General features: G+C 42.2%; 1 protein-coding gene across 2 annotated transcripts; it reads left to right on the plus strand.

The window, feature by feature from the left end:
• Nucleotides 1-528: 528 nt before the first annotated feature.
• Nucleotides 529-26,614, plus strand: HIKESHI (heat shock protein nuclear import factor hikeshi). 2 transcript variants are annotated; one of them, XM_077808023.1, is made up of 5 exons: nt 529-664; nt 1,935-2,172; nt 13,958-14,109; nt 23,395-23,513; nt 26,397-26,614. In XM_077808023.1, exons 1-5 carry the CDS (start codon nt 635-637, stop codon nt 26,449-26,451), a joined length of 594 nt encoding a protein of 197 aa, XP_077664149.1. In that variant the 5' UTR covers nt 529-634; the 3' UTR covers nt 26,452-26,614. The 2 variants fall into 2 exon arrangements, with proteins under 2 accessions (XP_077664149.1, XP_077664150.1); XM_077808024.1 differs by having other exon boundaries at nt 531-656.
• Nucleotides 26,615-26,741: the final 127 nt, after the last annotated feature.

A 26,741-nucleotide genomic window follows, 5' to 3' on the forward strand; every position in this document is an offset into this window, starting at 1 on the left:
CAGGATACCAGTCAACCATTGCAGAGAAACCCTTTGATTTGGTTTCAGAGTAGCAGCCGTGTTAGTCTGTATTCGCAAAAAGAAAAGGAGTACTTGTGGCACCTTAGAGACTAACCAATTTATTTGAGCATAAGCTTTGATCTGGGCTACCTAAAATCTTTCCTGAAGGACCTTCTTGGCAGCTCCATACAGGTCCAGAATGCAGCAGGCACCACCACCTCTGAGAGACAATAATTTGTACTCCCCCATATAATCAGAGTCCGTAGCACGCTCTACTTTATAACCCAGTAGGGCCCAGCCTGACAATAAACATCCCAGCATGCATTGCTCCATCGCTCTGGGAAAGGCCGTGTTCGGTGACAGACTACATGTCCCAGAATGCACTTCCCTATCCACCCGCGGCGCAGCCTGGGACGACAGGTCCCGGGATGCATCTCCCGTGGCGCGGTGCATACTGGGGTATGTAGGCCTCATGACGAGCGTAGACGAAGCCCCGCCCCTTGCCCGGAAGTAGTTCCGTCACTAGGGGTCACAGGCAGGGGCTGTTTCCGGGGGGACCAGGCATTATGTAGGCTGCGGAGGGGTCGGCCGTTTCGCGAAGCTTCTGCGGCTGTCGGGCTCCGCGGCTGCCGCCATGTTCGGCTGTTTGGTGGCGGGTAGGCTGGTGAGCGGTTCCCAGCGCTTGGCAGGCGGCGCTTCCGGAGGGGCGGGGCCTTGGCGGGCTGGGTGGAGCCTCTGGAGAGACTAGTGTGGGGGAGGGGCCGGGGAGGCTGTGTCGGGGGCCTCGTACCCTTCGGGGGTAGCCTGGCCTGGAGGACCCCCGAGGGAGGAGGCTCCAGCCGGTGGGGTTCAGGGGAGCGAGCTCGGGAGGAGCTGTGGCGGGAGGGGAGGGTTAGTGCCTGGGGGCTCAGCCTGTGGAGGGTGTCTCTGGGGGAGGAGCTGGAGGAGTGGGGGGCTTTAGCCTATGGAGAGAGTGTGTGTGTGTCTGTGTCTGGGGGAGGATCTTGAGGAGTGTGTGGGGCTCAGCGTAGGGAGGGGGTGTGTCTCTTGGGGTGTGGGCTGTGCCTGGTGATAGCATTGGTTGTGAGGAAGTTTGGGAAGGGCCATACTGTGGAGGGCAGGTTCCAAGCTGGGGTGCCTCTGATTTTTCTTTCTCGTTGTTGCTTTTGGGGAGCAGCTCCTGCATAAATGACATGTGTCACTGCGTCTTCCTCCGTCCCCAGATGTTCAAGTCCTGTGCAGACCCCATCCCAGTGTGCCCTCCTTCCCCTCATACAGGGTGGCACCCACATTTTATTGGCTAATGGGTGGGTAACGTCACCTTGCCAGAAGATTGTCTCAAGTTGCAGCAGACTGCAACCATGTTTGGTAATACAGATTTATGGGCATATGGGAGGCGATAGATAGGTCCAAGCATTTTGTCTTGTGACTTGTTCTGAGTAGGAGCTACCTATATCAAGATGCATGCACTGATGTGTCATGTACAAGGACTCTGTAATAAAGACAAGGGTGGCTCTGTGTCCTCAACATTTAGCCATCCCTGAACTAAACGTATAAAATCATCTTATTTCTTGCTTAAAGAGGTTTCCATGATTAGGGTTCTGCGAGCCGTGTGGTCGACAGCCACTACTTTATAGACTTGGTGGCTTCTTCTGTACCATATTGTACCACTATCCACATGGGGAGCTAAGGTACTCTGATACTACAGCCCTAGATGTGATATAAAGCCTGTGTAGCTAGAACAAGGACTGTGATTCCTTGTTAGCAGCTTATTACACAGTTCCCATGTGGTTGGGTTTGCCGCTCTCTCAGTTTATAAACTAAAACTGGCATGTGCCTCACTTCCCCTTCTTTCAAACACTAGATGGATTTCTGAAAAGAGGGCTCACAGGTTGTCAAAGATTTCTAAACTAAAACTTGGTTTTATATTCTAGGTGCAAGCAGTGGCACAACAGGTGGCCCAGGATAAATTTGTATTTGACTTGCCTGACTATGAGAACATCAACCATGTGGTGGTCTTTATGCTGGGAACTATCCCATTTCCAGAGGGCATGGGAGGATCTGTCTACTTCTGCTTTCCTGACCAGAGTGGGATGGCAGTATGGCAACTCCTGGGGTTTGTCACCAATGAGAAGCCAAGTGCCATCTTCAAAATTTCTGGTTTAAAATCTGGTAAGAGCAGTGAAATATAGCCATTAAACAACAAAGCAATTAGACAATGAAGTGGATGTTTAGTTGCTAATGAATAAATGTAATAAGATATTGGAACATATTGTGTTTTTTTTTTATTTGTATTGTGTAGCTCTTAGGAACCCTGTTACTACTCCACACAATGCACAGTCAACTTGTGGAACTCGTTGCCAGAGGATGTTGTGAAGGCTAAAATTATAAATGGGTTCAACCAGATAATTAAATAAATTCATGGAGGATAGGTCCATCACTAGCTGTTAGCCAAGATGGTCAAGGCTGTAGTCCTATGAGTGTCCCTAAACAGCTGACTACCAGACTGAACTAGTCAACGGGATGGATCATTCGATACTTGTCCTGTTCTTTCTCTTTGAAGGATCTGACACTGTCCACTGTTGGAAGGCAGGATACTGGTCTAGATGGACCATTGGTCTGAACGAATATGCCCATTCTTACATTCTTATTCATAAACCATCATGTGACATGCTATACACTGGAATGCTACTTGAAAAGCCAAATGTCTGTGTCTTTTCAAGAGGCTGTTAGTAGACCTAGCACTTATATTCTAAACAGTTCATCGAAACTGGCAGTTGTAGTATCTGATTGTAAGTGAATGCTTGTGGCAGTGTTTCTCACTCTTCAGAGTTTGCAGGCAGTTTTCACATGGAGACTTTGCAAACTAGGACGTAGAAAATTAACATGGCACACGTTAAATGGATTAAAAACTAGCTACGTGATAGGTTTCAAAATGTAAATAGGGAATCATTGAGCAGGTGTATTTCAAGAAGCAATCCTTACACTATTTGACATTTATCAATGACCTGCGAGAAAACCAAAATAGTCACTGATAAAGTTTACAGATGATCCAAAAATTGGGCGAGTGGTAAATAATGAAGAGGACAGGCTGCTGCTACAGAGAGCTCTAGATCGCTTAGTAAAATGAGTTTAAGAAAACTGTTTTAATCCATATAAATGCAAATGTTTTAATCCAGGAGCAAAGCATGTACCTCATACTTAAAGGATAGGGGACTCTATCCTGGGAAGTAAACACTCTGAAAAAGATTTGGGGGTGGAGGTGGATAATCAGCTGAACACAAGCTCCTGATGATATTCTGTGGCCAAATGGGCTAATGTGATCCTGGGATGCATAAATGGGAATCTTGAATAGGAGTAAAGAGGTTACTATACCTCTATATTTGGCACTGGTTTGACTGCTGCTGGAATACTACGTCCAGTTCTGCTATTCACAATTCAAGAAGGATGTTGATAAATTAGAGAAAAACCACCAGAATGATTAAAAGATTCGAAAACGTGCCTTATAGTGAGAGACTCAAGGACTCAATCTGTTTAGCTTGATGAAGAGGAGGTTAAGTGGGTGATGATTACAGCCTAGAAGTACCTGCATGGGGAACAAATACTTGGTAAGGGGCTCTTCAGTCTAGCAGAGAAAGGTAAATGTGATCCAGTGGCTGGAGATTGAAGCTAGACAAATTCAGACTGGAAATAAGGTGTAAATTTGTAACTTTGAGGGTAACTGATCATTGGAAAAACATAGACTTGTAGACTTTGAGGCAAGAAGGGACCACCAGGATTATCTAATATGGCCTCTTGCACATTGCAGGCCACAGAACCTCGCCCACCCACTCCTCTAATAGACCTGTGACCTGGCTGAGTTACTGAAGTCCTCAAATCGTGATTTAAAAACTTCAAGTTACAGAGACTCTACCATTTACACTAGTTTAAACCTGCAAGTGACCCGTGCCCCATGCTGCAGAGGAAGGCGAACCCCCCCAGGGTCTCTGCCGATATGACCCAAATGAAAATTCCTTTCCAACCCCAAATATGGCAGTCAGTTAGTCCCTGAGCATGTGGACAAGACCCAACAGTCAGATGCCTGGGAAACTTCTCAAGGGTCATGGTGGATTCTCCATCATTGACAACTTTTAAATCAAGATTGGATGTTCTTCTAAAATATCTGCTCTAGGAATTATTTTGGAGAAGTTCTATGGCCTGTGTTATACAGGAGGTCACACTAGATCATAATGGTCCCTTCTGGTCTTGGAATATATGAATTTGTACATGTATATATTTGTATATGAATTTTCAGTAGATTATAGATAGATGTACTAATATACATATTTAGTGTAAAAGAGAGTTACCCTGTATGTTAATTAGTAGCATTTGTTAGGCACTTAGGTAGAAATGCCAGTGAATATTTATATTCACACTCAAAGATTAATTTTTTTTGTCAATGACTGTTGCTTCTAGTAGCTATATGTAGTAGCTTCATAAAACTAGCCTCTTGGAATCTAGATGATATATGTACCATGTATATTTTATTCCTCGAAACATCAGCTTTGGAAAATACTTTCCAGATTTTTGAGCATTCTTAGTTAGCACTTCAGCACTCATAGTAGAATTTACTTCAGTGGGATGTCTGATTAGGTGGCCTGTTCTAATTAAATAGCTTTTTCCATGTGCACTCTAGCCTTTAATGCATAAGTCTGCGATTCTGTCGCGGAAGTCACGGATTCTGTGACTTCCGCAACTGCAGCGGATGGTACAGCTGACCCTAGGGCTGCCAAGCAGCTGGCCCCGGGGAGTGCCCCAGCAGCAGTTGGTGTGGCTAGTCGTGGGGAATGCCCCAGCAGCGGTCCCCCAGAGACCATCTGTACTGTCCGCTGGAGGCTGTCCTGGGAACCACCCAAGCAGCAGTGGTCCTGGGGGTGGCAGGTGCAGCTGGTCCTGGGGGCTGCCTGAGCAACAGCAGCTGGTGCGGCTGGCCCTGGGGGGCCATCGGGAGAGCAGTCCTTGGGGGTTTCAGAGCAGGGGGCCACAGTGGGCAGTGAGCCCCCACCGCTCAAAACGGGCTCCCCAGAGCAGCAGGGCTCAGGAGCAGAGACTTAGTAATGGGTATTTGTAGTAAAGTCATGGACAGGTCACAGGCCATGACTTTTTGTTTATTGCCCGTGACCTGTCCAGACTTTATTAAAAATACCCATGACTAAAGTGTAGCCTCATGAATGCACTACAGCATGGATAGTCAATAGGTGGACTGCAGGACAAATCCAGACTGCCAGATGCTCTTGAACAGATCGCAAAATATTTTTTTAGGGTTGACGATTAATCGCAGTTAATTCACGTCATTAACTCAAAAAAATTCATCTCGATTTAAAAAAAAAAAAAATTCATCTCAATTAATCGCCGTTTTAATCACACTGTTAATTTCAATTGGTATTCTATTGTTTAAATATTTTGTATGTTTTTCTACATTTTCATGTACATTTGATTTCAATTACAACACAGAATACCAGTGTATATTTTTTATTATAAATATTTGCACTGTAAAAATGATAAACAAAAGAAATAGTATTTTTCAATTCACCTCTTTTTCAATCTTTGTCATGAAAGAAAAACAAAACAATGTAAAATTTCAGAGCCTATAAATCCACACAGTCCTACTTCTTGTTCAGCCAATCGCTAAGACAAACAAGTTTGTATACATTTACAAGAGATAATGCTGCCCTCTTCTTATTTACAATGTCACCAGAAAGTAAGAACAGGCATTTGCATGGCACTTTTGTAGCCAGCATTGCAAGGTATTTATGTGCCAGATATGCTAAACATTCTTCATGCTTTGGCCACCATTCCAGAGGACATGCTTCCATGATGATTATGCTCGTTAAAAAAACAATTTATTAATTAAATTTGTGACTGAACTCCTTGGGGGAGAAGTGTATGTCCCCTGATCTGTTTTACCTGCATTCTGCCATATATTTCATGTTATAGCAATCTCGGTAAGGGTCCTGCACATGTTGTTCATTTTAAGAACACTTTCACTGCAGATTTGACAAAACGCAAAGAAGGCACCAATGTGAGATTGCTAAAGATAGCTACTGCTCTCAACCCAAGGTTTAAGAATCTGAAGTGCATTCCAAAATCTGAGAGGGACGAGGCATGGAGCATGCTTTCAGAAGTCTTAAAAGAGCAACGCTCTGATGTGGAAACTATAGAACCTGAACCACCAAAGAAGAAAATAAACCTTCTGCTGGTGGCATCTAACTCAGATGATGAAAATGAGCAAGCATTGGTCTGCACTGCTTTGGATTGTTGTTGAGCAGAACTGGTCATCAGCATGCACGCATGTCCCTTGTAATGGTGATTAAAGCATGAAGGGACACGTGAATCTTTAGCACATCTGGCATGTGAATGTCTTGCGACACCAGCTACAACAGTGCCATCAGAATGCCTGTTCTCGCTTTCAGGTGACATTGTAAACAAAAAGCAGGCAGCATTATCTCCTGCAAATGTAAACAAACTTATTTGTCTGAGCGACTGGCTGAACACAAAGTAGGACTGAGTGGACTTGCAGGTTCTAACATTTTACATTGTTTTATTTTTGAATGAAGTTATTTTTGTGCATAATTCTACATTTGTAAGTTCAACTTTCATGATAGAGATTGCACTACAGTACTTGTATTAGGTGTATTGAAAAATACTATTTCTTTTGGTTTTTTACAGGTGCAAATACTTGTAATAAAAAAATGAGAATTGTACACTTTATTCTGTGTTGTAATTGAAATCAATATGTTTGAAAATGTAGAAAACATCCAAAATATTTAAATAAATGGTATTCTGTTATTGTTTAACAGTGCGATCACAAGCCCTAATTTTTTTGTTGAAGTTGGTCAAAAAGCAAACCTTGACTTTGGGCTCTGCGGCTGAGTTTGCAAGGTTTGCAGTAATACTGTTCATTCTTGTAAACTGGGGAAGATACCTACTGTAGATGAGAGAAATGCTACCCCACAAGTCCATACTCAGAGTAGAACCACACTTTACTTTTACGCTACTTCCTCTCCCGCCACCCCATCCCCAAGAATCCCAACACATATCAGCCCCCAAAATGATAACTTGTGCTCAGTGCCATAAAGGTACAAAATTAATGACATCATCCATGGTATAAAATGCAGAGGGATAAATCCTACTGAGAAGGCTAGGAGAACCCATCATCTAATCTCAGTACAATTTCTAACTGATACCTTAACCAGTTGGAGGCATGGTCACCTGACCAGTTACAAGTAACATGATTCAGCTTGTTTTTATACAGCAGCTTTATTGTTGAAACTGAGTTAGTGCACCTGCACCTACCAGTCTGCCTATCTGGGTTTGTATTGGTGCACTTTGGGAAAATCTGCCTCAACAGGAGATAAAGTGCCAGAAAGCAGTGCCAGTTGTAGGACTGGTGATGCACTTTGAAGTGTCCTACTATACATGGAGCTGAAAGGAAGGGTGACTGGCCAAACTGGCACATTTGGGAGTCTTGTCCGTGCTTTAGAAATCCTAAACACATGCTGAACTGAGTACAGGAAGGTAATCATGTGCCAGCCTAGCTCTCTGACAGAGGTAAAATCCAATAACAAGGCAACTAAACATTTTTAACCATGTGTTGTGCAGATGCAGCTCATGTTTAGAGCTAACTATGCCAATAACTGGTTATAAAGTCTGTTCAGTTGTGACTTGGACTGGGTTTTTACTTCTTGTCTAATGGCCACAGGGTAGCAAAATAAATTACTCAAGTGGATGGGAGTGGTAAAACTTAGATATATTTAAGGCCAAGCAGTACAGATGTGAGAGATCAATTTCAAAATCTCCTATCCTGCATGTTAAAATCACACTTAAGCATAAAATCAGGGAATATAGAAGTTAGCTTTCACTAGGTAACTAACTTGCCCAAGTTGCACATAATTTTAAGGACTAGTTGGACTATTAAATGCATACATTAATATAGTGTGTGCAATTGTGTTGCTATTATGGGAACTTCACTGTGCGGTTTTTTGACTCTGAATATACACTAAAATTGCATTGATAAAGATTTCTCTTTAGTTTCCAAAGAGAGAGAGCAACACTGCCTATGTATGTGAGTATTTTCCTTCCAATTAGGCTTTAAAGTTCACACCTCACTGAGGTGAGGGCAGGATGACATTTATCAGAAATACCATTTTTGTAAAGGTGGATCAAAAGGGTAACAGCAATTTGAGAAAGTAATGAGGACAGCAACAGGAAGTGAGGAAATCAGTACTTGATCCTGCTGTCCCAACTGTAATTGGTTACAGTTCCCAATTAAACCAATGGGAGTCTTGTCTGAGTAAAAGATGGCAGGAATGGACCTCTAATTTGAACCTCTTGGATGTTGCAAATGTGTTTCAGTGAGACACTTACAATCTTTCTCTTGCAGACTGGTCCAGCAGCATCCCTCTCAGGCCATGCAGGGAAAGTGTACATTTTAATGTCTGCTTAGAATCAGGTATTAGGTATTGTTTCATATTCTCTGTGTATATATAAAGTCTGCTGCAGTTTCCACGGTATGCATCTGATGAAGTGAGCTGTAGCTCACGAAAGCTCATGCTCAAATAAATTGGTTAGTCTCTAAGGTGCCACAAGTACTCCTTTTCTTTTTAGAATCTTAGATGTTTACTGAGTACACTCAAAATGACATTTTTTTCCATTGTTTAATGTTCTAATTTCTAAACTTCCCAGAAAACCTACTATCATTGGGACTACTCTAAACTAGTTGCATGAAAATTTGAGAATCTTTGTACGGCAGTTTGTATTATTGATGAGTTAAACGTCTTGATGTGGAAAGTATCTGTTTTTACAATTCAAGCAGGTGAAAGAATTTTTATTTCTTAAAAAAAAAAGTCACTTTGAAGCCAGTCACGACAGAAAAGGCACTTTAGTAAGGTATAAGAGTGTGATGTTAGAATTGGAAGTCCTGAAAGAACCTTTAACTACTCTCTTGCTACCAAGTGATTGTGATGTCTAGACCACAAGCCACAATATCAAAATAAGTTACTGGTAGATTTAAGTACAGAAAGTATCTTTGCCAATTAGAAGAACTTAAAAAAAGAGAAGAACTTAGTTATATAGATGTAATAGCTCTTAATAACCTAGACTTCTTTTTTTGTGGTTTAGTTAACATGAATGCTGACGAGCATAATAATAATGATAAAATCTAAATCTTTTTCTCCAGTTTGGCTGGAAATAAGTCAGCCATATCTAGCTTCAAATCAGAAGTCCCTCAATAAAGAAATTATCTATCTTCTACAGGCCTAAGTAGCTCTAGCAATGTCTGGAAAAACATGAACGCCGTAACCATGGTAATGAGTCACCTGCTTTTCCGAGATTGCTGTGATCAATTTTTGTGCCCATATTACCAAAAGACACTAATCAGGAATATTTCTGGCTTCTCCCTACAGGAGTTTCAGGTAACCTGAGTAGATCAGAATTTTTAATAAGGAATTCAAAGGTCTCTCTGTTTAATGATACATTTATATTTTTTTCCTTTTGATCCCTCTATCAAACATACAGATAGGTTCTTAGTCCTTTTCAATAACATGAAAGGAATGTTTCATATTTTTGCAGTCCATTTGCAGTACTAATATATATATATATATATATATATATATATCAACTTAACCAATGGATATGGGAGTGAGCTTCTGGCAGCTATTTCGTCTGGAGCAGGGGGGTAGTGGGCTGAAAGAGCAGGCTTCTCTGGATCTCAGAAGTAAAGCAGGGTCATCCACTGCTCCAGATCCCTTTCTTGAAGCCAAATAAAGGTGGTGAAAGATCGAACATGCTGCTCTGACCGCTGCTGGTGTAACATATGCATTGGATCTCAAAAGTTAGAGAAAATGGTGGTATACGCTGAACAAAGTAAAAACAATGTCATCTTAGGGGTTCTTTGTGTTTCACCAACTCAGTTCAGATAAGTTTTGGTTGCTACCAACCCTGTAAACTCATCCAGGGTTTTGACAGTCAATCTGTTGCTCTTTTTGGATCCTGCATCTTCACCAGTAGTAAGGATTCTGCAGCGGGGAGTGATCTAACTGCCAGACTAGAAACTTCCTCACATTTCCAAAGCTTTATTGCCTCTGCAACACAAACAGGAGTAAAAAGAAAATAAATGTACATTTATGGGAAAAGTGAGCAGATAGGATAGAAATACACAGGGAGCGGATCTTTTTAGTAAGAGATACAAATTTCACTCTTTCTAATCAAAGCTACTGTTTTAAGTGCTTTTAGTAATAAAGGCTCTTGGTACCAGTTCGTTCTGGTACAATAAGCACCCAGTAGAGTTAAGTGCCCTTAGCTTTGCATTAGGCACTTAAATATCCTTGTCATGCCTAATTGAACTGATGCTGGGGTCTTATCACTTAAATCTTCAGATAGTGTCCTCTGCTTTCAAGCTTATTGCAGCATTTGACTTTTTCCTCTTGATACTGTGATCCCTTTTTAGGATTTTCTTATTCTCCAGTATCAAAACTGGGACCAGATCAATTTTGACTACATCCCTGAGTTCAGAATCTTTGAAATGATTCTTCTGGATACTCATACTGGGTTCCAATGATATGTCATCATCTAGAACTTCTTGGCACAGAAATGCTGAGGTCTGAATGTTTCCTCTCCTGCTAGGCGTGGGTCCAGAGGACAGGAACTTGTCTAGCAAGCCATCAAGATTGTCTTTGCCATGCTGTTTGGGTGGCCCTTTTTAATCAGGTAGGGATGCCATAAGGAAAAGGTGAAGACAAAAATCAGTAAACTTAAATGAGAACAAAATGGCCCTGATGGAAGATGCTACCTCTCACAGCAGTTGTAGCCAGCCACCAGATCTTCAGAGCAGAAGCACTTGGTAACACCATGGCAAGTGCAACTGCTTGTAGCTGTCTGCTCACTTTGTGTGCCAGCTTCCAAATCTCCTTTAAGCCGTGACTAACTTAGACCAATTACATTTGACTCTCACCAGGAAAGAGAGTATAAAGATGCTTCCTTCATGAAGTGGGGAAGCTTGCTTTTATTTATTTATTTTTTACTGTGCCTAAAGGTGCTAGGCACTTTGGTGTGCAAGAGGAAAAACATGCTCTTGGCATCAAAGAGTCGACAGTCTGATTGTAGACATGAGATGACAAGTGGGGGGTAATATTTAGAGGTATAAGTCACCATTTTGCTCCCTCTAGCTTTTTGCTATCCGGTGCTGTGATGGTTTACATCAATCTTCAGTCTCCCCATCTCAAAACTTGTGGTGTAAAACCATGTCTGTGTTTGATTAAAGGAAATGGCTAGAGAATAAACCCAAACTAATTTCAAAGCCTGAAGGCGCTCTGAAATAGCTGAGTACTGTGGCTAATAATTGGATAAAGGAAGAGAAGTGGGAGATCAGTATGAAGAGACTATCCCTGCTTGCTCTTTTCCTGAAATGCTGGGATCTTTTGCAGCATTGCTTCCGAAGGCAAAATTGTGAATGCAAAAATATTTAGTCTGTATCTTGAAGTATTTTGAAATACTGCATGTTCCTTGAAATTTATGATTTATACATTGTGAATAGAAGAGTTAGGCACTGAAAACAGATGTATTATTTTATAGGGCTTGTGATGGCCGAATATAATGCACATGCAGAAGAGGATAACTTTATTTTATCCTCACAAGTGGACAAATCTTGAGTATCTGTTCTGTGCTGTGTTCAACACTAACAGTGTATGAGCTCTGAAGGTGTGCGTGTATGTATCAAACAGATCTCGGTTGAGGAGGTGATACTTGAGGCAACTGGGGAAGAGGAAGGGAACAGCATGTGGGTGGGTTAGACCACCAGGAGGTAGTGAGAGGGCTCTGGCAACTGCCTTCTTTTGTGCGGAGACACTTATGTGGGATGTTTGGATTGGGTTAAACTAAGATCTCTTGTGAGTCGGACCATCTCTTCTTGAGCTCAGTAGCTACTATTTGGCAAAACAAATCTAGATCTAGTATACAGTAAAGGTGGCAGATAATGTAACTGCTAGACTTACTTCATTGCAGATTGCAGTGCTACATGGAAAATTAACAGACTCTTAATTGAGTTTCTACATAAACCATGCTAGGAAGGACATGGTACCTGCTTCCTACATACTAATGTTTTAGGCCCGGGGTAGGCAACCTATGGCATGCATGCCAAAGGCGGCACGCGAGCTGATTTTCAGTGGCACTCACGCTCTCTGGGTTCTGGCCACCGGTCCGGGGGGCTCTGCATCTTAATTTAATTTTTAAATGAAGCTTCTTAAACATTTTAAAAACCTTATTTACTTTACATACAACAATAGTTTAGTTATATATTAAAGACTTATAGAAAGAGACCTTCTAAAAACGTTACAATGTATTACTGGCACATGAAACCTTAAATTAGAGTGAATAAATGAAGACTCGGCACACCACTTCTGAAAGGTTGCCAACCCCTAATTTAGGCCTTTGCTGAAGAATTAACTGTCTTCTGGAATCTTCAGATTTCCTTGATTCCTTTGAGCTGGGGTAGGGCAGAGACTTATGCTAGTCTCACTGGCTGAGATTTTAGCAGTTGAACCAGGTCACGTGGTGGTGTAGTTTTCATTTAGCCCAGTCAGCAGCTTGTGATACCACTTATTGGCATGTGGACTATGGCATAGCTCTTAAATGGCTCTGGTATTCTCTGCTAAGATGATCCAGAGGGTGGTACTGAGCAGTTGCTTCTTTATTGGGAGGATGTTTTTCTACAACATTCACTAGAACTTATGTGCAGTTGTGTGTCTTATTCACATCTAATGGCATTACAGGCATTCTCTGTGGCTTCCCATACACATTGAATAGGAGGTATTGACAGATTTCAGTGAATCTAGATGATTGTGTTTATTTTTGGTGAGCCCCTGAGACTTGGGTTTAGAGCTGATTGAAGCTCAGTTTAGAAGAGTCAGAAGTGATGCTGGAGGTCTGGGATGATGCCTGCACAAAAGGTTTGCTATTTTCAGCCGGATTGTTAATGGATTCTCGAGTGGCTTTTGTGACCAACAGGGCCTCTTTATTTTGCAACCATTTCTTTCTGATGTGGACCTTGTTACAGTCATTGGTGGCTTTATAATGCTGAGATTGGATTACTGCAGTGCATGCTACATGGGATAGCCTTGAAGATCACTCAAACCTCAGAAACAGCTGCCTATTTGCTTAGTGCAGTGTGAACCACTGGAGCATTATACCAACCCTCACAAGCATTCACTTTTTATTTACTTCTAGGTGCTGTTCAAAGTGGTGGTTTATTTACGTTCATTTAAAAATTCATTCAGCATCCAGAGGCCATGATGGGGGCTGCTAAAAATAAATGCTGCACAATAGTTGTGTGATCCAAGGCATAAATATTGTCATATTTTTACTTTGAATGAATGAACCAAAGGGCTGTGCCTCAGTACTTGTTGGTTCTGGGTTTTTCTGTAAACATTTCTGTGGATATTAAAGGATAGAGGAGTACTATAAAATCATACTCCTGAGCTTTTTAAAAAAATGATCATACTCCCTGTTATACTGGAAAAGTCAGTAATAGCAAGAGGTTCAAATGCTTCTGAATCTTGCATACAAATATACAACCCAACTGGTTCAATGGGGAGGTTAGTTTACGTCTTAGGGGATTTTAAAAACTGATTAACTCTTCCTTACAAAACTCCTTCCCTGTAAGGTTCTGTTAGGATTGTCTCTCTCTTCCCAGTTATTAGCAAGATTAAAGATATTTTTATATTTTAAAATTATCCATTGCATTTTTTCACACACTTAGTATATGAACTGTACACATTTTTTTTCGTAATTCTGTATGTAGACAGACCTCTGCTTGGCAAGTAACAAGAAACCTCACACAAGAAATCTTGGTTACTTCAACTTAATATAATAGTTGTACTGATGCCAAGTTTGACATTTCTGCTGCTTGTGCTATTTGTTTCAGGGAAAGGCAGCCAACACCCCTTTGGAGCAATGAACATCCCTCAGACTCCATCTGTAGCCCAGATTGGGATCTCAGTGGAATTGCTTGAACATTTGGCCCAGCAGACTCCTGTAGCAAGTGCTGCTGTATCATCAGTAGACTCATTCACTCAGGTAATTTAAAAACATTGTTTCTAGCAGTCTTTTGCTCATTAGCGTTGTTATACCAATAAAATAAAAACCAGCAAGATCTTATTAAAGGGGATAAGGCAAAATGCTACGTTCATTGTGAATACAGAAAGAATCGGAGTAAGCAGTCAGTTATAGCTATAACATCTTATTCACTCACACACAAGTTCTGTAGAGTTGTTATAGTTACCAGCCTAGGAGTTGCTTGTGCCAAGTCACTGGCCAGGTGGCTGGACACGAGGGTGGAGCAGGGCCTTGTCTGATGCGCATCCGATGCTCCTGGAGGTTGGTTTGCAGAATCAGACCCAAAGTCCTCAGTCTTCAGGGTTTGTTCTTATAGGGATTTATCCTCATACAAGTTTATAGGGTTTGCTTAATCATGCTCTTCTCATGTTTGAAGTGATAATCAATCACTGTTCTCATGTTTGAGGTGATAGTCAATCATGCAGATGGTACAGCAATGATGAAATGACAGTATTTTGTCTTGTTTCTCGGCTCTTTGGCCTCCCCTGTCTTTGGGGCAAGTATGCCCTCAGGGTTATCGGGCTATCTCGTCCACTGCTTTCTTCAGCCAGACGATCTTATTTTAAGACTGGCACCTCAACCTTTAATTTTTCATTCCTCATTCAATCATAGATACATACAATCACACTCCAGCATATATCCTGTCACATCTGCATTTTAATCACCTACCCATCCTTTAACATAACCATTCTAAAATCAGTGGGACATTGCAGACTTCAATAAGTCTATTCATCCCACTTATTGTATCTAAAAGGAAACAAACAAGACAAGCATGCAAGAGTGGGGGGTTCACACCTCTTATTCCAGAGTTCAGGAAAACAAAGTTGTACCAGCCATAAAGGACAGCTGTTATCTTGTTACTTTTAGAACAATCTCTTTGTCTCTGGATGTGCTTCTGCAATTAACACTGATCTTGTAAAACTGCCAATCAATTTCAGTCAACACAGACTCATCAGGGTGGCTGAGAAACATATTTCTTTCTAATGGTCAGGCCAAATTCTGGGGTCTGTAGTGGAGTCACTCTTTCTTACATTTCCCATATCGGAAATATACCAGTTATCAATCTAGTCCAATAGCATAAGAGCCAGTTAAGAATCAAGCTCTCTGTTAAAGCAGGTGTAAAAAATTGTTACAATTACAGTAGTTCCAAAACTACAACCTCCAATTGTATGTTATCAAGCTAATCATGATCTGGTAGTCTATTCATTCAGCAGAATACTTCAGATGAGATTTTTTTCCCTTAGGAAAATATAGAAATTGTGTGCGTTTTTGGGTTTTTTTTTTTTTTTTTGCCACTGCCATAGTCTGCATACTTACACTTGTGTAAAATGCTGATATATTTCCCTCTTCAGTCAAGTAGTTCTATGTACATGATTTATAATTCAAGTAAACTTTCTTTAAAAGAATGTTTTAAGCCTTTCCATCACAGGAGCTGAAACTGAGGCTTTGGTGCATGAAGAAGATAGCTAAAGTAGTACTCTAGGCTCCTAACTGTTGCGGGAACTTAAAGTGCTTATACTTGGGGGATGGGAAACACTTGGGGTGGAATACTAGGAAGGTAAGTCTTCTGTCACAGAGTAACAGGGCTAGCTGCACCTCTGTCCCCTTCCTGGTGTCTCCAACTTCACTTGCTTTAGGCCTCGTGCCTTTACCAATTTCAGGGCAAAAGTTTGCAATTTCCCCACTTTTACACCAGGCACTGAGTTACAGTACTGTGTGTGTTAACTGTGCTTACCCTACAGGACTGACTGAGTTTGGGAACCTGCGGTTCATCCCTTGGGAGTCTGTGACCGGTTGTGTACAGTGATCAGACAGTTTTCTTAAAACAAAAGTATTATTTTGTTTAGTAGTAGGCACAAAGCACTAGAGGGGGGAAAAAAGATTTTAACCATCTACATGAATGTGTGTCTAGAGTCTTAGGGCAGGTCTACACTACAGGACCTATATCGGTAAAACTACATCGCTCAGGGGTGTGAAAAACCACACCACTGAGTGATATAGTTATACCGACCTAATCCCCCTGTGTAGACAGTGCTATGTTGATAGGAGAGGTTCTGCCATCGACATAGCTACCATCTTTCAAGGAGCTCTCCCATCTCCGTGTAGGAGTGTCTTCACTTAAGCACTACAATGGTGCAGCTGCATTGGTGAAACTGCAGTGATGCAGCATTTTAAGTGTAGACCTTCCTTTACTGTCCCCTGACATAACCTAGGTAGATCTAAGATCTTCAGGCACCCGCACTAGGTCCCAGGCTGTTTCTCACTAGAAAGACTATGCTGCCATAGCTCCCTGGTGTAGCCTACACCAACAGAAGGAGTTTTTGCATCATTATAGGCACACCACCTCCCCAAACAATACGCTATGTTGACAGAGTCACTCTTCCATTGACATCACCACATTTGCTTGGGAGTTTTGCTGGCGCAACTATGTTCAGGGCGGTATTTTTTTCACACTTCTGACTAAAGTAGCTATGCCGATAGTACGTTTCAGTGTAAATCAAATCTCAGTCTGGTTTCCCTGAACACCTACTGCTTCTATTCTGAGGAGAGAGTCCCTTTTAAACTCTGCTATAGGTGTGGGTTTTTTTGTTTTTTTTTGTTCTTCTGTGTTCCCAAGGTTTGACTGTCCTGTTTAAAACCAATCCTGTAGGTACTGCAGGATAATGAGCCAGTGGTTCTAGCATTGTACTTTAACAGCTCAAGTATTTGCTGAGGAACGGCTTATCTTGAGCCATTTTCTTTCCTGCCTGTTTTTCCAGACACTCTTGTTGGTCTAAACCAATGCAGTCATATAATAAATATTCCAATAACCAACATTTATTTATAAATTATTACAGAGCAGCTCCAAATCTTTCACCGATATACTCTGAAGAAACTTACTCTTGATCCAAGACTACGCTGCACATTGAAGCTCAGGGCTCTTGCTTGGGGAACAATGGGAATGGCCAAAGCAGTTGGACTGGGCTTGAGGCAGATATTGTGATATCTCCATCAGCAGGCTTGTGCTGCTGCCTTAGCTAGCTGGATCCTCCTGCTTCTTGCTGTTGTGATATGTTGATGCACAGCTTTGCTGCTGATGCAGGGACCCTGACATACTCCATGCTCAACTGGATACATGTTCCCTTTGCCACGATCACCGTTTCTTCCTGCTCCAGCACCTCTGAGCGGAACCCCACCCATTTTCTCCTCTCAGTCTCCTGACCATTCAGTGAAAAGGTACCTTTGAAAGCCCCTCTCTTCTTGAGGGAAACTGCCCTGCACACTGAGGACTGCCATATTTTGGGCCTAGACTTAAGCATGTCCCAGCTCCCCAGGCTCATCTCAGACAGAGGGGAGGTAAATGGGTTTTTGATGTTCACCTGGGCAGTTGAACAGAGAAAGGGGAGGAGTGTGCAGAACCATGGGAAATTATGCCAGTGGCAGCTGCTCGGGACAGACCCTGCTTTAGCTTCTTGATCCAGACAATAAATTGTTGCTTCAGTTCTGCAGAAACTTTTTGGTCATTTATGATCAACTTCGCTGCTGATGATTAATAGTTGTAGTGTGATAGGATCAGTTACTCCTAAAGAGCTGTAATGGAGCACTTTGAGAAACCTAACTTATCAGCAGTGTTAATCACACTGTTCACTGCTGCTCACAGTTGCCAGCTTTCATGTAAATAAGCACCCCGACTTTCACAATAAGCCAAAAATCAAGCTTAATCCCACTTCAAAACAAAGCCAAAACAAGCCAATCCCTAAGAACTCCAACACACTATGTGACTAGATCCCCTAGGTGTGCAGTCTAGGACTCTGATGGGCCCGCTGTGCACGCCTGACTCTCTCACCTACCCCCCTCCCCCCCCCCCCCTTACCCCTGCTTCCTGGGAGCCGATATTTAAAAAAAAAAAAAAAGAAAAAAAAAAAAGAACCTACAAGCCATAAACGAGCCAACAAGCAACTCAAAAGCCTATTATGCCAGAAACAAGTGCAATTTCTGCTTTTTTTTGGGTGGGTTTGGCATGTCTGCTGGTGCTTCCTCCAAATAAAGCTATAATCCAGTCTGTCATCACAACTAACTGTGCGGGTGTGATGGACTTCAGAGTGCCTTTCAAGTGAGGAGTACTCAACGGGCGTAACTAGCACACCTAAACAAATGCAGTTTTTATGTAAATATACTAAGCATGCATGGGGTGGGAGAGGAGAAAAACGGGATGGTTTCTGAACAATATTTCTCTGAAGCATCAAATCTTCCATTACTGTTTGTTTGCACCACTAAGATAATGTACCTTGTGGGATAATTGACAAAGCAGCTAATGTCTTTTGTTGGTAGTTACAGTTAAGGGAGAGGTATTTGATATTTCCAAGTTACTTTTTAACAAGTATATTCCAAGTTCAATTAATATATTGTTATTAAAAAATGTAAAAATGTGCTTCAGACTTAGTCTGCGCTACAAAGTTTCGACAACATAGCTGTGTCAGCTAGAAGTATGGCGGGGAAAAAAAAATCATACCCTCTATCCAACAAGCAATGCTTTATCCTCCTCCGCCTTCCTCCCCCCCGCCGACTCCCATTCAGATCCAGCTATGTGGACGGCAGAGTACTTCTGTTGGCTTAGTTAATGTTGTTCATGGAGGTGTTTTAACTATGCTGTCAGAACTCCTGTCATCCCCCACTATATCTCCACTAGGTTGCTCTGCTGGCACAGCTAGACTGGCAAAGGCTCATACTGTTTCTTAGGAGTAAGGCTGCTCCAACACTACAGATTATGACTAGGATGAATTACAGGCAGTCCTTGGATTTACGACACAGTTGGTTCCTGAAAATTGCATCGTAAGTCTAAATGTCGTAACTCAGAACCACAATACACTCCATTGCGGGACCGAGCATCGTAAAGTCAAAATCAATTGTCGTAAGTCAAATCAGGGTGTCAATTCAGAAACATCGTAAGTTGAATGCTGTGAAGTCGAGGACTGCTGTACTAGTTAAGGACAAGTTTACAAAAGGAACAGTTGCAACTGGCCTGTATTAAAAAAAAAAAAAAAAAAAAAAAAAAGAAAAAAGAAAAAATGATTGGAAACATAGTTTTTAAGAGGTGGTTATTCCATTTTATATTTAATCTTCATTTATATCAAACTAAAATTAAGTTGAATTATCTCGCATTGAACTTGAATTGTTCTTCTTCAAGAGATAGTCCCTATTGTATTCCACTGTGGATTACACACACACCCTGTGTGCCTGTAGTTGGAGAATTTGAAGGTAGTGTCCATTGGTCCGCGCATGCACCCTGGCTTGCCTCATGCTTCTGACTGAGGTGATAAAGGGCAAGGCAGACCGATCACCTCCTTAGTCCCTGCTCACCACTGCATGGTCAGAGTCAGAATCTTTAGCGTCCTCAGCCCCATCCTTTCCTGTATCCCATTCGAGTACCAGACTTATGCCCAGTACTCCGGGCTTCAAACTCTGCACCTTCGGCCCACGATCCTTCTCAGTCAGCGATGACCATCAATGCTGCCTCTACTGTCTCGGAGAGGCCCATGCTGTGGCTCAGTACAGTATTTGTCAATCTTTCACCAGCTGTACCTGAGAAGGACAGGCACTTTGCCTCTGTAAGTACCTCATGGAATTGACCATGAGGCCTCAATCGGACCCAGGCTGGGGACATCCTACCCCCAACCTGCCCAGTACCCGGGCCTGAATCTGCAAGGAAGGCACCTCCTGCTGCAGAGTGTGACTTCAGTGCTGGAGGATCCGACCCCACAGCGAGGCCTAGTTGGGAGATTAGGAAGCATGGGACTAAATCTTCATCTAAATCCGTTCCAAAGATAAACCCACCGGCCCGGCTCATGAGGATGTCTTATGTCTGGATACCATCATCATCTCCAATGGCCCAGACAGTAGGAGTCCCTCTTACACTGAGGAGATCTGGATCCATGGTTGCACCATAGGACGTTTTTGCTGTCCCGGATCCAGAATCCCCCCTTCCATTGGGATTCTCCATTTTTAGGGAGCTTATATCACCTCCGAGAGACCTGTCGGTGGGACAGAATTTATCATTCGCACTTATACAAAATGTACACCTCTCAATCAGCACCGATGGTACCACCATCAGAACCCGAGTCAACTCTTTCCTTCTCAGGAAACTTGGAACCATTGGAGGAACCGATTTTCCTGTACTGCCATTCCCTACGAGGCCCATATGACCCTAGGACCAACCACCACCTCACCTGACTCAGTGTCACTGGTACCCGATGCCACCACCTGTCCACCTCACCTACTGGCCATATTGTAGCCTCCTTTGGGATCTATATGATCCACTAGAGTGTCATCACTTGCCTCCCCTACAAGTGAACCTCAAATTTATCCCCAGATTCAATGGAGGAGGCAGGGTATTACACTCTGGTTCTGGCAGTTCCACCTGAACCAGCCAAACTGCCATCACCATCGCTGGATGAAGTGGTGGCTTTGGCATTCCTCCCCCCACCCAACATGTGTCACTCCATTTGTAAGACAAAACCGTAGTTGCCTTCAGGCATGGCTACAGTCAGTTTACGCCCCAAGCTGCTATTCTATGAACCTCACACTGAAAGTTTCCACTAAGGTGCCGTTGTCCCTACTAAGTTGGGGAGCCCATGTGGGCAACCACATGGCACAGGGAACATGGACATCTCAAGAGTCCAGAATGCACATCAATGTCCTGAAATTACAAGTACTATTGAAGGCATGCGAGTTCCTTCTTCCTTTCATCAACTCTCACCAAAACACTATGATGGTTTTCTACATCAACATACAAGGGGGAGCGAGATCTGCCTCTCCGAGTGCAGAAGCAGTCAATCTCTGGAACTGGTGCATCAGCAATCAGATCACCCTATTTGCAGCCTACCTTCTGGGGACGCAGAATATGCATGCAGACGCTTCACGATTGACCACAAGTGAGAGCTTCATGACATTTTCATATGATGGGGAACCCCAACCAGGGATCTGTTCACTTTCCAGGCCAACAACAAGTGTGCCACATATTGCTCCAGGGGAGTCATAGCTTACTGCTCCCTCTCCTTTTTCACTATAACAGTTCAACTATGCCTTCCCTCTGCTACTGCTTCTGTCACAAGTGTTATGCAAGATCAGACAGGATAGAGTGACAGTCATCCTGATAGCACCTTTCTGGCCCAGACAGTTTTGGTTCCCCAAAGCTTCCTATGCCTGTCATCTCATCCTCTGATTACCTTCCCAATCTTCCCTGAGCTCCTAACCCAGTGCAATGGCAGGATCAGGCATCCCAATCCACTACCACTTCACCTCAGGGCGTGGTATTTTAGATGTTTGTCAGCCCTAGAATGCGTGTGCTCCTCGGCCGTGCAAGACATCCTTTCTAATAGCAGAAAGGACTCAACTAGGAAACGTTACCAATCTAAATGGAAATGCTTCTCATCCTGGACACAGCAGAAAAGCGTTCTACCAGAAGCTACGGGTATCCCCCTCATCCTCGACTATATCCTATCTTTAAAGACATCAAACCTATTCCTCAGTTCCCTGTGAGTCCACTTGGCAGCTATCTGTGCATTCCATCCCCCTGTGGAAGGCTACTCTATTTTCGCACACCTGCTAACCACTCGATTCTGGAAAGTCCCAATAAGAACTTTCCTACCCTCTCAAAAGATAATACCCCGTGGGACTTGAATCTTGTTCTTTCAGTTCTGACACAGGCTCCCCTGCCCCTTTGAATCCTTAGTGACTTGCTCAATGTCCCTCCTCTCCATGATGCTCGTCTTTCTTGTACCCATTGGCAAGGAGGGTTAATTAACTTGGCGCAATGATGGCAGACCCTCCATACACTGTATTTCAGAAAGATAAAGTTTCTTTATACCTACACCGCAAATTTATCCCCAAAGTGGTTTGGAATTTCACCTTCACCAATCCATTCCTGAAACCACACACGTATGTTAAAAAAGAGCATAGGCTCCACTCCTTAGATGTTTCACGAGCCTTGGCCTTTTACCTGCAGAGAACAAAACCATTCAGAAAGTCTTTGAGGCTGTTTGTCGCTGTAGTGGAGAGAGTCAGAGGTTATGCCATCTTCATCCAGAGTTTCCAGATGGATATCTGATTGCATTCTACTCTATCAGCTCTCAGACTTCCCCACTCCATGAGAGATCAAGCCACGACTGTAGCGTCTCTTCAGGATGTACCCCTCTTAGACATCTGTAAAGCGACCACATGGAGCTCCATCCACATGTTTGCTAGATGTTGCATTCTGGTACAAGATTCGGCCACTGATGCCTCATTTGGTACGGCAGTTCTCCATTTGACCTTACCATCCTCATCCTTGCAGCTCCTCTTACTTAGGTACTGCTTGTCAGTCACCCACAGTGGAATACCATAGGGACCATCACTCAACGAAGAGGAGGTTACTTACATGTAACTGGAGATTCTTTGAGATTTGTGGTCCCTATATAGTTTTCCATTACCCCTTCTCTTTTCCCTGTACTTTGGATCTTACCTGATTTGTGGTGGAGAAGGAAGTGATGTGGCAGTTGGACCACCCCACCCTTTATTGCCTTGATCAGAAGCATAAGGTGAGCCAGGGTGCATGCTCAGACCAACAAATGCTACTTTCAAATTCTCCAATTCCAGGCGCATGGTGAACGTACATAACCCACGATGAAATACATATAAGGACCACATCTTGAAGAACCTCCGGTTACAGGTAAGTAACCTCTTCTTACATGGAATTACCACTAGGTGAGCAAATACAAAAAATGAAGTACTTGTAGGCAAAATCATCAACAGCAGGTGCTATTGGTAGGCTGCCACTAACTTGCTAGTCTAGTTTGTAGGAGAAGGCCCAAGTCTTAACACTACATCATCCATTAGTCCCATAAGACTTTACAAATTTTATTTTTGTTTATCTTGAGGTTGTTTAAGGCTTTCTTTCAGAAACTTGCTCCAGGAAACTAATCTTTTGAAAAGAATAACTGAATAAAAATCAAAATATTTTTAAGTTTCTGAGAGAATCTCTTTAGAGAGGCGGTGTCTGAGGGCAGGACTGGAAGCTAGGAACTCTAGATCTAATCCTCTCTAACACAGACTTCCTTTTTACTTAACCTCTCTGCCTTCCTTTCCCGCATCTGTAAAAGAAAAATTTAATCCACCCAGCATGAGGCTTGAAGATTAGCTAATCATTTGAACAGTGCTTTAGATATGAAAAGCATGATCAAAGTTCTAAATATGGATTTGATTTACAATGTGTGCTTTTTGGTATTTCAGTTCACTCAGAAGATGCTGGATAGCTTCTATAACTTTGCCTCATCATTTGCTGTCACGCAGGCCCAGATGACACCGAATCCCTCTGAAGCTTTCATCCCTGCAAATGTGGTTCTGAAATGGTAAAGGAAAACATCTCAAGCAATAAGCTTATTTCTAGGCACCAAAACTGTGGGTTTCATAGCACTGAATTAACTTTCATGCCATACAGAAATCTTACTTTGAAAATACTTAACTAAAAGTTCTCCTTTTGACTTTGCTACACTATAGTAGCTTCTTGTATTCTGTTCTACATAGCCTCTTTTTAAATACTAAACTTGGATCATTAAAATGCTGTACCTTTCTCACTCTTGTTTGCTACCAGGCAGTTTAACCACTACCTGCAGTATGTGGCTGATTCCGGAAGCCGCCTTTACTCCTTGTAATGGTACTGACCATAGGAAAGCAGAACACACTGCCGTCTCTTGGGCTACAATCAATGTCTGTTAAGTTCTCAGGAGCACTTGGTTAACAACATTGTATGAACACTCCTAGTCCTTTCCCCACAAAGTCATCACGTCTTAGGCCAGGGTACATGTTTTCAAAGGATGTTGACCTAGACCAAGTTTTAAAACACTACTTAAAAATGATTCAGACTGCCTGAACATGGTTTGACCATCTAGTGTGGGCAGGGCAAAGAGCATTAAATGAGTTCAGCCTAATTAGTTAAAAATTATGCCTCAGACTGGTTTGGGTAACGGTTCCTAGCCAGCATAGATTGGGAAATGTGGGGGGGACGGACTTTTAATATATAGTAGCACGTCAGAGTTAGGAGCACCAGAGTTTGATGAACTGACTGGTCAACCAGACACCTAATTTGGAACTGGAAGTATGCAATCAGACAGCCGCAGAAGCCCTCCCCCCCGACCCTCCCCCCCCCCCCCCCCCAAAAAAAAGAAAGAAAGCAAATGCACTACAGTACTGTGTTTAAACATAAACCACTTTAAAAAAAAAGTTTTTTAAAAAAAGATGATTTGACAAGGTAAGGAAACTTTCATTTAAATTAAGATGGTTAAAAGCAGCATTTTTCTTCTGCATAGTAAAGTTTCAAAGCTGTATTAAGTCAACGTTCGGTTGTAAACTTTTGAAAAAACAACCATAATGTTTTGTTCAGAGTTATGAACATTTTAGAGTTATGAACAACCTCCATTCCCGAGGTTTTTGTAATTCTGAGGTTCTACTGTAGTTAGTGGTTCTCCTTTGGGCTTAGAATTTGAAATCCTAAGATTTATTCTGAACATAGCTGGTCCATTCTTATCCTTTGATTCTGATAGCACCGAGAATGTGCTAGGCACTGTACAAATGTAAAAGAAGGCAAGATCCCTGAAAGAAAAACGAAGGGTAGGGGAAAGGAGTTAAACAAATAGTCAGGACAGTGTCTGGTCAAGTCCTGTACAATTTTGATAAGGGCCAGCTTCTCTGTGACAGTTGAGGGGCAAAACCGCTAGGGATGCCCAGTACCAGCAAAAGGACCTTTCCAGAGAGCAGCAGGAGGTCCATTTCACTGGGGAACTACACTCTGTGACCCTGCTGGGATTCTGGCATGAAGACTTGCTTAAGTGTCCTTTGGCCTTTGGTTAAATAAGTTAGGTTCCTGACGGGACATTGTTCACTACCTAAATGCCTCACTGAATCTGTTGAAAAGCCCTGGAGGCAGGGATGCACCCATCGCTTTGCACCAGGCCATCAGAGGAACATGATCGGTGAGGACAGGACAGGCACTCTGGAGGTCTGCAGAGGCTGTACCAGTACATTTAAAAAAAAAACTAGAAATAGAAAAACTGAAGTGGGCCAAAGCAAGATAGGATCAAGCAATCTCCTTAGCTGACAAAAGTTTTAATTGATCTAGTAATCTGATCACAGCCGTATAGGGTACCAGTAGTTTGCCCAGCTGGAGCAAGAGTTTGAAGAGCTTCACACTCTGCTCTCATTTGAAGTTGTATCAGGTCTTTCCAGAGATGACAGTATTTCTTTCCTGTGGCCATTGACTATTTCATCAATGTGATCTGTGAAGTGTGGACAGCTTGTGAGAAGTGAGGATTTTGAAGCTTGTTTTTGGCTTCTGCAGGATCAAAGCCTGTAGTATATTTATTGAAAAGGTCTCATATTCTGCCCTGTTTTTGGAACCTCTTAGATTATTAACTTTGATTATAACAATTCATTGTTTTCATCACTTATGCTCTTTGTCCAAGATGGCAGCAATAGAGGAAGTAGGATGGTCTGTGAATAGTTAATTTCACTAAGCGTTAGCACACTGTAGGGAATGTTAGCATCTAAAAACCCATTATTTTTATTTCTTTAAATTCACCCCTGGATTTTTGTGACATGTACTTATATTTGTAAAACATAAATGTTGGGGTTTAAACTACTGTCATTTCAGCATACACAGAAAAAATGGCAAACTACTTATCTGGTGCTCTTCGTATGCATTATAAGGGAACATGTCGCATATGCATTAGTCTTCGATTACATAATCAGATACGATATTTTCCACAAGATCAAGAGCCTCATTTATTTCACCAGATGGAATCAAAGGGGACAGAATTAAGGGTATATGGGCAACCTTAAACGGGCGTTTTCTGACTTTTGAGTGCTTGACTTTGCAACCTGAATAATGTTCTTATAATGTAGTTTAGTATGTAATCCATGAAATGTTTTAGTTTTGTTAAATTTTAATCAGCTACACCATAAAGATAATGACCTAATGGAATATACCTCTCACTATCAAAGTGCCTGAAGCATGACTGGGAAAACAGGGTTTGAAAAGACCATGCAGGGGAAAGATATATTTAAACAGTTTTCCATGCTTTGTGTGGGGGTAATACTTAAATCTTGCCTCTGTACAGATGACTTAATCTGTGATCTGGGCTAGTTCTTCAGTAATAGTTTGGAAAATTGAAGCTGTAATTCTTGAGTTGCATCATTGGGAAGCCATTTTAATTGGTACAAACTTTTGTCTCTTCTAGGTATGAGAACTTCCAGAGACGACTGGCTCAGAATCCTTTCTTTTGGAAAACATAAACTTCAGTCATGTCTTTTGAAGTGCTCTCCGACTATAGTCATGTCTTAAAGATACAGTAATCACCCCACTAAAGAAAGTTGGTGCAGTAATCAAAGTCTAAACAGACCACATGGATTTTATAGTACCATTGGAACTTATTTAAAATTAAAAACCTGAAAACAACTGCTCATCTTTGTGTCTTTTTCTAGCTAAAAATATTGAACATCAAGAAGTCAATGTTGTATCTACATCTTTATAAGTGCAATTGTATCCATTTGTAATTACGTCCCATTTTAAAATGGCTGTACAC

The sequence above is a fragment of the Eretmochelys imbricata genome, chromosome 1, assembly GCF_965152235.1.
Source record: "Eretmochelys imbricata isolate rEreImb1 chromosome 1, rEreImb1.hap1, whole genome shotgun sequence".
NCBI classification, from domain to species: domain Eukaryota; kingdom Metazoa; phylum Chordata; order Testudines; family Cheloniidae; genus Eretmochelys; species Eretmochelys imbricata.